Source organism: Notechis scutatus, chromosome 1 (assembly GCF_049901735.1).
Source record: "Notechis scutatus isolate UNSWTSFEM ecotype Mainland chromosome 1, rNotScu1.2, whole genome shotgun sequence".
Lineage (NCBI taxonomy): Eukaryota > Metazoa > Chordata > Lepidosauria > Squamata > Elapidae > Notechis > Notechis scutatus.
In genome coordinates this window covers 146,340,466-146,353,492 of record NC_142009.1, presented here as the reverse complement: position 1 = coordinate 146,353,492, position 13,027 = coordinate 146,340,466, and the positions used below count along the sequence as shown (strand labels likewise).

Here is a 13,027-nt window from a genome sequence, read left to right as displayed (position 1 = left end):
TCATGTTATTGGCTGGATGTGGCCAATTCAATATCACTCACATTGAGGCATGCATCTCCTCGCCTGGCCTCTCATGACTGGGGATGCTGCAACAGTCATAAGTATGAAAAATGGTCATAAGTCACTTTTTTCAGTGCCATTGTAACTTTGAATGGTCACTCCACACAAGCAAAGTTCCAGCAAAGGAGGGGAAAAAACCTCTAGAGAAGTTCCTGAGACAGGAAGTCTAGTCCTGCCAAGAATGTAATAAGGGTTAACGGAGAGGCAGTTTCTGTAAGCAACCCCAGAATGTTTCCTTCCTGCCTTCCTTACAGGATTAGGCCAGTAATTTCTTCTAACAACCAGTTCGCCAAATTGCTTAGAATGTTAACAACCGGTTCTAGAGAATAGGTGCGAACCTGTAGTATCCCACCCCTGACCATGATCCATAGTTTAGGTTCTCTTAACATAAGACTTTAAAATGATATATATTGCTTGATAATAAGGGCAGAGTTTCTCAGATTAGAAAGAAATACTAATTGCTTATTCTGATTTATGAACCTCATATTGGTGGCCTTTGAAAATTATTAATTTGATTTGGACAACACTACCACAGAAATTTGTATTTCTTTTTTATTTATTTTTCCTTGATTGCTTTTTGAATATTTGTTGAAATAATAAAAAACAGAAAGCAATCAATAGTTACCATGTCTGAAGATTTAAATTTTCAGTTTAAATTAGTGAAAAAGTTTACCTTGTAGGCTTCATCAGCAAACCAAGTAGTTATTTATGGGTTATTACAGTATTGGATTGGCATGATTTTCCCTTGGGTATGGTGATCCACAGCTCGTCAGAGTAATTGGCTGTGAGCTAGATAAGCTATATAAGACAATTTCATGTGCTTGGAAGAACAAGCAGAGAGTTTCCTAGAAGTTGTGCACGTGTTAGTCCAGTTTTCTTTTCCAACATTCATTCTGCTAATTCCTACTTTCATTAACAAGTAGATGTTTTATTGCTTCCCCTTGAAAATGATTAGGGTGTTTTTGCGCCTGATGTTTGGAATAACATTCTCTCCAGAAATTTATAAGGTTCCTAATCTGACTTGTTTAATTGAATCTTGAAGACATGACTCTTCCTCTGAGCCCTGGGATAGGGGTTCTGGCAGGGCCCCTTTTTGGAATAGGGCAGTTGAAGATTGCTTTTATTGTTTTCTCTGGTTATCTATTTTTGATGGTTATGAATTTTTTTTACTGTTTTTACTATTGTTCACTTGCAGAAGTATTATGATGGCTTTAGGAAATTGATGAATAAAATGACCAAGGGAATATTTTCCCATATGATATAGGCTTGCCCTGCTGTTTTCTAATGATGGCTTATTCTGATTTTGGGAAAAAAAGATACAATTGAATGATGTAAATGTGATTTTTAGCTATAGTATAGACTGGAAATTTGGGTTTTATTGATATGTGAAGAACTATGGTTTTATAATGCATGGGGTATAATAATTATTGATTATACTAGAAAGAATGTTCTGCCCTTAATTTACAGTATAAAAAAAGAAAATAATTTCATTTTGTCAAATTATAATCCTATATTTAAAAATTGATTTATTGAATATTTGATAAACTTTTTTTGCTTTTAAGTTTAAACTTTTAAAAACTTTTTCTTTCTTTTTTATTTCTTTTCTTTTTCTATATTAAAGCAATTAATACTTGCAGATTTAGTCATATAAAGAGGGGTCTTTTCAGTACCTAGAACATATTTTATTTTCCAGACATTGTACTGCATAAGTTGACTCATTACTGCCTCTTTATTTAAGTAAGTACATGCAGCTAATTGCAAAGTAAGAACAAATGGTTGCTTTGTTGTGTTTGCAATTTTTGGTGCTGGAATTGACACATCATTCAGAAAGATAAACATACAGTGGTACTTTGGTGCATGTTGGTAATTCATTCTGGATGATACGATGAATGCTAATACTGATGAATACCTGGAAAACTGTATCACTTACCATGTGATCCGCTATGTTGGCCAGAAGAAATAGCGAGTCATGAGGCAGCTGACATCAGCAAGTTCTTCCTTGAGCATTGACTACCAGTAGAAAGACAGGGACAAGATTTGTGCTTAAAAACACATCAAATACTAAATACAATGAGTTTTGAAGCCATCGAGTGCCAAGGTATGGACTGCATTTTAAAAAATGCACATATTTTTGTTCTGAACATTTGTTACTGAGAAGTGAAAATGAATAATGTGGTTGATAACATGAATGCTTATTTTCAAAGCCACCTAAAGCCTTTATTCATAGTCTGTTTCTGTTATAGGGGACTGTGGATCACTGCATAATAGGAGTAATGATTCTTTCAGAACTAACTCAGGAAATGAATTTTGTAAGTATACTTCTTTCCTTCATATTAGTTCATATTGCTACCAGATTATTGTCATAATATTTTAGAGGCAGGATTAATGAATGAGAAAACTACACTATAAATAAGATAAAAATCCCAAAGAGAAACTTTCTGTCAAATGAAGCGTAGAAATGGATTGTTTCAAAACACACTGAGTGAGTAAAATAGGATCAATTCTACTGATATTGTAATTAGTTATACTAAGCTGAAAAAAGGAACAGAGCTTGTGTTATCACCAGGATCTTTGCACATTTATAAAACCAAATGAACATCCTATGTATTCATAGTTGTCACTGTGTCCTCATATTTCTTTCTTTTCTATTTTTACCTAAGCTCCAGAAACACCAGAAGGGTCTGTCTTATTGACAGGCCTATTACTATGCTCTTCTATTTTTAATGTTCCATAATAATTAATGATTATTTAAATGCATTATAAGAAGCCACTCCAATGGGCTCTGCATGGTTGTTTGGCTTGGCCTGACAATAGTTAAACCATGGCTTGGCCTGACAATAGTTAAATCATGGCTTGGCCTGACAATAGTTAAACCATGGCTTGGCCTGACAATAGTTAAACCAATGGCTTGGCCTGACAATAGTTAAACCAAAGTTGCCTTTCCTTTTGCGTATTCTGCTGCTTTTAGATAACTTGCTTAAATCTTTTTTTCATTCAACATGAGCATATAGTAAGACTACGAAGGTGTTGCTATAAATTTTAGATAATGTATTGGCTGGATTAGAAATATTAACACTTCTTTTACTTATAATAATGCATTTTATGGGTATATAGTAAATAAGTGTAAAATATGTTTTAAATAATATAATATTCAAATGAAGGATTTCTTTGTTTTAGATTGATTATTCAAGACCTTCATCAAAGCATCGTAGAATTGCTATCTCTTTCCGTGATACCACTCTAAAAGAAATTTTGATGCTGGCATGCTCGCTGCTGAAAGAGGTGAGCCCAAATGCTAATCTTATTATAGTGAGACTATTTCTTTACCATCAGAACATATTTTGTTGATATTTTATCCCTCGTCACTCATGGACATATTTTTTAGCCAGAAACATATGCAGCTAGATTACTATGAAATGTATAGTGAGAAAGTAATAAATGAATTTTTGAGATTTAGTTATTTTTATTTATCAAAAATAGATACCGCCCATCTCACTTTTGGAGTGACTTTTGGCATTTTACAGCCAAAATAATAAAAAAAAACCATATAAAATACAACATATCAATAAAATAGGTGCCAACTGAAAAACAAAGAATGTTAAAAGGCAGGGGGAGTGCCTTCAAGGAGCTAACCAGTCCCATGGTTGCAGGCAGGGGTGGGTTTCTACCGGTTTGCACTGGTTGTATAGAACCAGTTGTTAACGTCACTGGTAGTTCTAAAAACCGGTAAAACTGACCCCTGCTTGGCCCCTCCCCTCTCCGCCACTCCTATGGGCCAAAAACCAGTTTTTATTACTGCACATGTGCGAAAATCCCTTCCTCATTCTCCCCTGCCCGCCCCTCCCTTCGGCTCCCGACCCCTGCCCATATCCGCTCAAAATAAAAAAAGCAGGTTTTTTTACTGCATGCTACACGAAAATTCCTTCTGCATTTCTCCCCCACCAGTCCCTCCCTTTGCCCCACGGCCCCCGCCCTTATCCGCCACTCCAAAGTAAAAAAAACACTTTATTTTAAAAAAACGGTTTTTTTTTTACTGCGCACGCACAAAACTCCCTTTCTCATTCTCCCTTGCCCTGCTCCTACTTATAGCGCATATGCGCTAATTACAAAAATCTATCCACGCGGCGCCATCGCTCACACCAGCAGCAGCAGCAGCAGCAGCCAAGCCAGCCAGCTGGTCAGCCAGCCAGCTGTCCGTCCCTGCCTGCCTTTTGCCGCCCTGCTGAGTGAGGGCAAGCCCCAAGCCCTGGTCGCCACCGCAGCTAACGGTCCTCGCCTGGCCGGCCTGCCTTGCCCTGCCTGCCTTCTGCCGCCGCCGCTAGCTGGCCTTGCCTGCCCAGACTGCCTACCCTGCCGCCGGCCTCCGAAAACGCGGATCGGTAAGTACGATCCTCCAACCCGGCCGCCTACCCACCTCCGCCAGTCCCGATCTCCCGCCCCCATTTTCCCTCGCGGCCCTCCATTGTTGCTGCCTTGCCTTCTCACCACCGATTGGTAGTGAGGAGGCAAAGCAGCAACTCCTGCTGCAGTCCTGGTCCCCTACCTCCTCCTGCCACTGCCGCCGCCCCCAGCCCAGTCAAGAGCCGACTCCCGGGCTGGGCGCTGCTGCCTCGGCCACATGGCAGCCGCCATCTTGGCTAGGCTGCCAGCCCGCCACCTTCCCTCGCCCGCCGCGGCCCAAGGGTTGCTGTCTTGCCTTCCCATCACCGATTGGTAGTGAGGAGGCAAAGCAGCAACTCCTGATGCTGGCCCAGTCCCCTACCTCCTCCTGCCGCCGCGGCCGCCAGCCCAGTCGAGAGCCGACTCCGGCCATCCTCGCCGTAGCAAGCTAGAAGACTGAGGAGGACCCCGGCATAATTGGCTAGCCAACTTGCCTGTTTCCTTTTTGGTAAGTTGCTTTTTTATATTTATGTATTTATTTTTTTACTATCTGTTGTTGTTTTTATTAATCATAACAACAAAACATAATAAAAAATAAAAAAACATAAATAAAAATTATTTTACTATTCATTTTGATGTTTCTTTCTCCTTTGCTCAAAGAAACATCAAGATGAATAGTAAAATAATTTTTATTTATGTGTTTATTTCTTTAGTATCCGTTTTGTTTTTATGATTAATAAAAACAAAAACAGATAGTAAATAAATAAATAATAAACAAACAAACAAACAAACAAACAAACAAAGCAACTTACTAAAAGGGAGACAGGCAACTTCTTGTTACATTGATGTTATACATTGTCTGTTTCTGCTTAAATCAATATATAGCAACATCAATGTAACAAGAAGTTGCATGCATACATAAATGAAATTTTTTAAATAAAACTTTTTTTTTTTTTTAACATAAAAACATAAAACATAAACCATCTTCATTTACATAGTGTGTTGCTTGGTACAAATTACTTGTGCACAATCTCTGCAGTCTTTCCTTTCCAATGTGCATTAATCCTTATATCATGCTAAGCAATTGGCCACTAAGCGAGCACCTGGTCATTAAGTGAGTACCACTTAAATTTGGGTTGCCAGCCACATGGCCACACCCACCCCAGTCACATGACCATGTAGCCATGCCCAATCAGCAAGCTATTCCCACTCCAGTCACATGACCACCAAGCCACACCCACAAATTAGGCCATGCCCACAGAACCGGTTGTTAAGAAATTTGAATCCCACCTCTGGTTGCAGGCCATTCTGCAGAGCCAGGACTTCATACCCTTTTGGAAGGCCAGGAGAGAGTGGAGGCCTACCTCAGCTCTGGGGTGGGGAGAATATTTCAAAGGGCAGGGGCAACGGCAGAGAAGGCACCCTACCAGTCAGTATTCTTTAACTGATGGAGTCTATAACATACCTTCCCTGCCTGACTATGTGAGACAGGTCAGCATTATGAGAGTAAGATATTTCCTTGGGTAACCTAGCCCCATGTCACATAAGGCTTTAAAGGTTAAATAGAAGTACCTTGAATTGGACTAAGAAGCGTGGAAGATTGGATTCAGACCCTTAATATGCATTTGTATCCTTGCAAGAGGAGCCCAATTTGAAGAAAATTGTTGCTTTTAAAGATTCTGCACCAGGTATATAAAGTAGAATGGCTGCTTTATTTTCATTTATTTGTATCCCGCTTTCATTATTTTTATAAATAAATGAAGGTAGAGAACGTATCCATCACACCCAACTCCTCCTATTTTCCCCACAACAACAACAATGTGACATGTGTAGGCCTGAGAGAGAGGGACTGGCACAAAGTCACCAAGATGGTTTTCATTGCTAAGGTGGGGATAGAACTTACGGTCTCCTGCTTTCTACCCTGGTATCTTGTTAAACCACAGTGTATTGGAATTCTTAAAATAATCTCATTACATTATTCAGAAATATGTATGTTATTGATCCACATTTTTTAATTTGGATTAGATATTGGCAAAACCATTAAATCTTCAAGATCAACAACAACAGAATTTAGCAATACATCTTCTGAAGCTTGTCCTCAATTGTCTTAACTATGACTTCATTGGTAGTTCAGCAGATGAATCTGCAGATGATTTATGTACTGTACAGATTCCAACAAACTGGAGATCAAGTAAGAGAATAATCATTGCTCTAGTAATCTATTTGCTTTCTTCTAATCTAGCGCCTTCCAGATGTGTTTGGATTCTGAAGTAGCCAACCAGTAGAATTCTTCAGAATAAGTGAGGGGCTATTGTTATCAGTTGGGTCCTGAAAACCCTATTATGACAGATTTGCACTTTAAGGATGAAATTGTTTTTGTGCTGACTTGAATGTAGATTTTGATGCAGTTTATACTGGTATGCAATGTACAGCTAAGTGTAATTATGTGAGATCTTATTTAGTTTTTTAGGTTCAAGGAGATAAACAGCAGCTTATAACCATCTGACCTATCACATGTTGTCTTGACACTGGTCCATGTTGATACAATCTTACTCAATTAGATGGATTTCAGGAACACCTCCTTTTATGATGAGTGGTGCAAAGGGAAAGAATCAACCTCATGCTGAGTTCAGAGGATTTTGCCATCTCATACCCATTCATAAATTCTTCTCCTCTTAGGGAACAAGTTGTTTGAAAGTATGGTGTCGTTGCCCAGTCCATTTGACATTGAAACATTTCAGGCTCACTCTAAGCCACCAAATCATATTCTGACAAAATAATATATCCCATAGAAGTTTGGTTGATTATTTTGTATGTATTGTACACTGCTCAAAAAAATAAAGGGAACACTTAAACAACACAATGTAACTCCAAGTCAATCACACTTCTGTGAAATCAAACTGTCCACTTAGGTAGCAACACTGATTGACAATCAATTTCACATGCTGTTGTGCAAATGGAATAGACAACAGGTGGAAAGCATAGGCAGTTAGCAAGACATCCCCAATAAAGGAGTGGTTCTGCAGGTGGTGACCGCAGACCACTTCTCAGGTCCTATGCTTTCTGGCTGATGGTTTGGTCACTTTTGAATGCTGGCGGTGATTTCACTCTAGTGGTAGCATGAGATGGAGTCTACAACCCACACAAGTGGCTCAGGTAATGCAGTTCATCCAGGATGGCACATCAATGCGAGCTGTGGCAAGGTTTGCTGTGTCTGTCAGCGTAGTGTCCAGAGCATGGAGGCGCTACCAGGAGACAGGCCAGTACATCAGGAGACGTGGAGGAGACCGTAGGAGGGCAACAACCCAGCATCAGGACCGCTACCTCCGCCTTTGTGCAAGGAGGGACAGGAGGAGCACTGCCGGAGCCCTGCAAAATGACCTCCAGTGGACCACAAATGTGCATGTGGCTGCTCAAACGGTCAGAAACAGACTCCATGAGGGTGGTATGAGGGCCCGACATCCACAGGTGGGGGTTGTGCTTACAGCCTAACACTGTGCAGGACGTTTGATATTTGCCAGAGAACACCAAGCTTGGCAGATTCGCTACTGGCGCCTTATGCTCTTCACAGATGAAAGCAGGTTCACACTGAGCACATGTGACAGACGTGACAGGGTCTTGAGACACCGTGGAGAACGTTCTGCTGCCTGCAACATCCTCCAGCATGACCGGTTTGGCAGTGGGTCAGTAATGGTGTGGGGTGGCATTTCTTTAGGGGTCTGCATAGCTCTCCATGTGCTCGCCAGAGGTAGCCTGACTGCCATTAGGTACCGAGATGAGATCCTCAGACTCCTTATGAGACCATATGCTGGTGCGGTTGGCCCTGGGTTCCTCCTAATGCACAACAATGCTAGACCTCATGTGGGTGGAGTGTGTCAGCCGTTCCTGCAAGACGAAAGCATTGATGCTATGGACTGGCCCTCCCGTTCCCCAGACCTGAATCCAATTGAGCACATCTGGGACATCATGTCTTGCTCCATCCACCAACGCCACATTGCACCATAGACTGTCCAGGAGTTGGGGGATGCTTTAGTCCAGGTGTGGGAGGAGATCCCTCAGGAGACCATCCGTCACCTCATCAGGAGCATGCCCAGGCGTTGTAGGGAGGTCATACAGGCACGTGGAGGCCACATACACTACTGAGCCTCATTTTAACTTGTTTTAAGGACATGACATCAAAGTTGGATCAGCCTGTCGTGTTTTTTTTCCACTTTAATTTTGAGTGTAACTCCAAATCCAGACCTCCATGGGTTGCTAAATTTGATTTCCATTGATAATTTTTGTGTGATTTTGTTGTCAGCACATTCAACTATGTAATGAACAAAGTATTTAATAAGAATATTTCATTCATTCAGATCTAGGATGTCTTATTTTTGTGTTCCCTTTATTTTTTTGAGCAGTGTATATCTACCTCTTTCAATATGGCTCATATTCATACAAGTATATTGGAGGAGTCTCCTTTCTGACACAGTGATTTGGATTTCGATGAAGTGTGGATGGAATCTAAAGAGAGACGTGGGAATTTTTTGAAAAATGACGGAGAATTCAACTGTGTTGTGGAATTTTTCTGCCTAATTTGATCTGTGCCTGATTAAATATCCTACTAGATGCATTATATTTAATTTATCTAATATTTTATTATAAATTATATTTTAGAAAAATATTCTAAGAATACTTGAATTCTATATAAAGTAATAATAATTTAAACAAACAAATGTCATCTGGTAAATTATTTCATGACAAAATGTTTTGTAATAACATGCAAATAAATATGCATGCAAAACCATAATGTTGGAAAATGGACAACTGTGTTGCAGTGTCATATAATGGAATTGTGTTAGAAACTGCGAAACAAAAATGAAACTACTGTTGAACATGAAAAGGGGCTTATCTCTGAGAAGTTTTTGAATATTAATTCCTACTGAGATATAAGAGCAACAGCAAACAGAGTAGAATATAAGAATGGACTATGAATTTTATTGGCATTTTAAAAAACGAGGGGTGGCACCTCTGCAGAATTTAAGGCTAAATGGGAGAGATGGAAGGGCTTCACAGTCTCCTCTTGGTAGCAACCATATGTGAGTGGCAGAACTTCAAATGGGCTTATGTTTTGCAACATGGCCTTTTATTTACAGTCCACTTGGAGCAAATCTAGTACTGCTGATTCATTGTGCAATGATCGTCAGAAAACAAATGCCACAATTGCATGAATAAGGGGCAATTAAGGGCGGGGAATGGAGAGAGGATGAAAATATCAATGTATAAATACATAAAACTTACCTTCTCCCCTAATCCACCTATTTCTCATTATAAAAAAAGAGCCATTTGAAACTATTTGATGCATGCATTTATTATTTTAAATGTATTATTGTGTTTTTGAAATGGGCATCAGCTAGAAAAGATAAAACCACCCATTTATTTTCACGTTTGTTCTTCTCAGTTTTCCTGGAACCAGAGACTTTGGATCTCTTTTTTGACCTGTATCATTCCCTCCCCTCAATGCTGTCTCAGTTAGTAAGTACGGTAAAAACCATCTTTAGTCTTTTTTTTCAGTAGGAAACTTTCTTTAAAGATGTCCACACAGGATGTGTTTGATAAGTTTGTCCAACTAAAAAGTCTTGTTACTGGAGGTGTCCTGTGATTGTGTTATCTTTATGCTTTGCAATGGAAATCTTAGTTCAATCTGGGAAGAAGATGATGCGTGTATACTATTGCAGTTAAGGTCAGTGGGACATTTAATATGGGGCAGTCCTATTTTCTGGTTTGAGACGGCTGTTGCGATGACATGAGTTCCATAAGAAGTAACTCATCAGCACTTTTAGAAAAGTATGTATGGTCACTCTTATATACAGGTAGTTCTTGACTTGACCACCACAATTGAGCCCAAATTTTCTGTTAAGCAAGACATTTGTTAAGAGAGTTGTGCCCCATTTTACAAGCTTTCTTGCCACAGTTGTGAAGTGAAACACTGCAGCTGTTTTGGTAAGTAAGCCGGTTGTTAAGTGAATCTGGCTTCCCCATTGACTTTGCTTGTCAAAAGGTCACAAAAGGGGATCACATGATCCCAGGACACTGGAACTGTAAAAAATATGAGCCAGTTGCCAAATATCTGAATTTTGATCACGTGACCGTGGGGATACTGCAACAGCCATAAGTGTGAAAAATGGTCATAAGTCACATTTCTCGGTGTAACTTCTAACGGTCACTAAATGAACTGTTGCAAGTTGAGGACTGCCTGTATGCTTTGATTTTCTGGAACCATCCAGCTATTCACAGTAAAATGGTACATTGGCACAGTAATGAAAATGAAATTTCTGTCACTTCGGCAGTGACTGGATGATCCTATGAAGATCCTAAAAATCACTAGTGGACATTGATCTTTCTCTTGTTTATAGGCTGCTGAATTGATAAGGACTCACAGTGGTTTACAAATAACATACATAAGAAATAAGATGCCATAAACAAAAAAAGTACATAAACTAATGGAAACATAGAATATAGTTAAATTAATCAACCCAAACTATAATCAACCAAGGTCCAGTCATAGTCCAAAGGCCCTCTAGACTAGAGGTGCTTTGTTTCCCAGCTGCTTCTGGAAAGTGCTTAGAGTAGGAGCCAATGATAATTTTAACATGAACAGGAAATATCCCAGACTCAAAACACAAATTAAGTAGTAAATGTTGTAGATTGCATTCTTACTAATTATGCTCAGCAAGAATACACACATGCAGAATGTACAGCATCAAAGGTGTAAAAAGACATTTCAGCCCCAATTCTCATTTTACAATAGGATTTTAGAATAAGGTTGTATTCTGGTCCATTTTCTACTTAATCTTGATATCAACTCCCTAATTCAATCCCTTACAAAAAGTGAACTTTATCTCCCCTTCTAGCAAATAAACAATGTCTGTTTTGCTTTCTCTTTTCCCTGATAGGGAATGATGAGTTTATGAGCCTTAGAAGTTTACTGCAGGGAAGAAAATTTTTAAAAATTTACAAAACAAAGAGGTTGTATTAATAAAACAATGTGTTATTGTCCTCCATAAATGGAAAATCGACAAGAGATCTGAGCAAAGTTAAGAAACCCAAATACTTAGGAATCGTGTTTTAATCTTCTAATAGGCGGAAAAAAACAAGAAAAAAAGCCATTTCGCTCATGTGCAAAAAAATTTCCAATGTAATTATTTTTGTTAATAATCTTGTAAATAATTACATTCCCACTGTTAATTGTGCTTCTTAGGTCTCAGGTGCTGAGCCTAATATTTAATGGTGTACAAATTAAAGTAAAAGTAATTCAAAATGTGTCCTTAAGAGGAATGCTGCATTTTAAATGTACTGCAGAAGAGAATACATTTCTTTCTATTAGCTTATTCAGTCCTTAGAAAACTCAAAAATGGTAGCAAAATTCTATTCAGTCATGATCCCTGTAAGGAAACTCAAGAGTATAATTAAGTTCTAATAGTTTGTTTGGAAAGCAATTAATTATATTTTTCTCTTTTAATATTTCAGTTTGTTACATGGTTATAGGTTGACGTTTTGGTAGAATTTTGGCTTATGACTAAATAAAGTCTGGTACTTGATTTGTTACAAATTTCCTTCCTTGCTCTTCATAGTTTGAAATGTTGGAGCAGAGTGATGTAGCTCAGATTTTATTATGTAAATTGTCTTTATGATAGTGCATAATTTCTTTACACTTGTCTATTTTTGACCAATAGATTGGTTGGGTGTCTAATGTGAAATAAATCTGAAATATTTATAACAGGAGTGGATTGTTTCTCAAGACTATCCACTCATTTTAATTATTGAATGTTAAGAAACTGCATTCTGTATGTACTTTCAGGCAACATTAGTACAAGTAGTTATACACATTCTAGAATGGATATGGGCTAGCTATTATTCCTTCCTTCTATTACGTACTATGTCTACTTCTGTGCTCTATTTTGGCCTTGTATTATAATAGTTGCAACTGTTGAGATGTTGCATTGTAACTGGTTGGCATTCACATAGCTACCAAAAAAAACCATTATTATCTTGTGTACCACCTGATTTATACAAAAATGTAGATACCTATCTTTCAACTATAGGCACCTTAGAGATATGACATGTTACTGTATTTTGATTCACCTTATTAGAATTTTTTTCACAATGGTAAGTACAAATGGATGGCAATTCTTATATTTTAAATATGTATAGTATGACTAGCTGCAGGCTCAACTTTAAAAGTGTTTTTAAGTAAATCTAAATGAAGCAAAATAGCAAAGTACTTGCTTGGTTCAAAAACCAATATTTATGTCCCATTTAACACATTTCTTAAATCATTATTTCCATTTTAGGCACTTTCCTGTTTAGTTCAATTTGCTTCTACAAGACGATCCCTATTTAGCAATCCAGAACGTGCCAAGTATCTTGGTAATCTAATCAAAGGAGTAAAAAGAATACTTGAAAATCCTCAGGTAATTCCCCCCCAATTTTCTCATAAATTCTGGTTATATTTGTTTCATTTTTTCTTAGGATATCTTTATTGTAAATATTAAGATTGATATTTAGTAAAATACTGAAATTAGCAAATGGAAGAATTTACTTGAGG

The 13,027-nt window shown here is 38.3% G+C and overlaps 1 protein-coding gene across 3 annotated transcripts in view; it reads left to right on the top strand.

Annotated features, from left to right (window-relative positions):
* RANBP17 (RAN binding protein 17) overlaps positions 1-13,027 on the top strand; it is a 191,996-nt gene that overhangs the window by 12,592 nt on the left and 166,377 nt on the right. For all 3 annotated transcript variants that reach the window (XM_087948140.1, XM_087948144.1, XM_087948150.1), the window contains 5 exons: positions 2,304-2,369; positions 3,238-3,342; positions 6,466-6,631; positions 9,881-9,954; positions 12,774-12,893. In XM_087948140.1, coding sequence (XP_087804266.1) covers positions 2,304-2,369; positions 3,238-3,342; positions 6,466-6,631; positions 9,881-9,954; positions 12,774-12,893 — 531 coding nt within the window. The remainder of the gene's footprint in view (positions 1-2,303; positions 2,370-3,237; positions 3,343-6,465; positions 6,632-9,880; positions 9,955-12,773; positions 12,894-13,027) is intronic.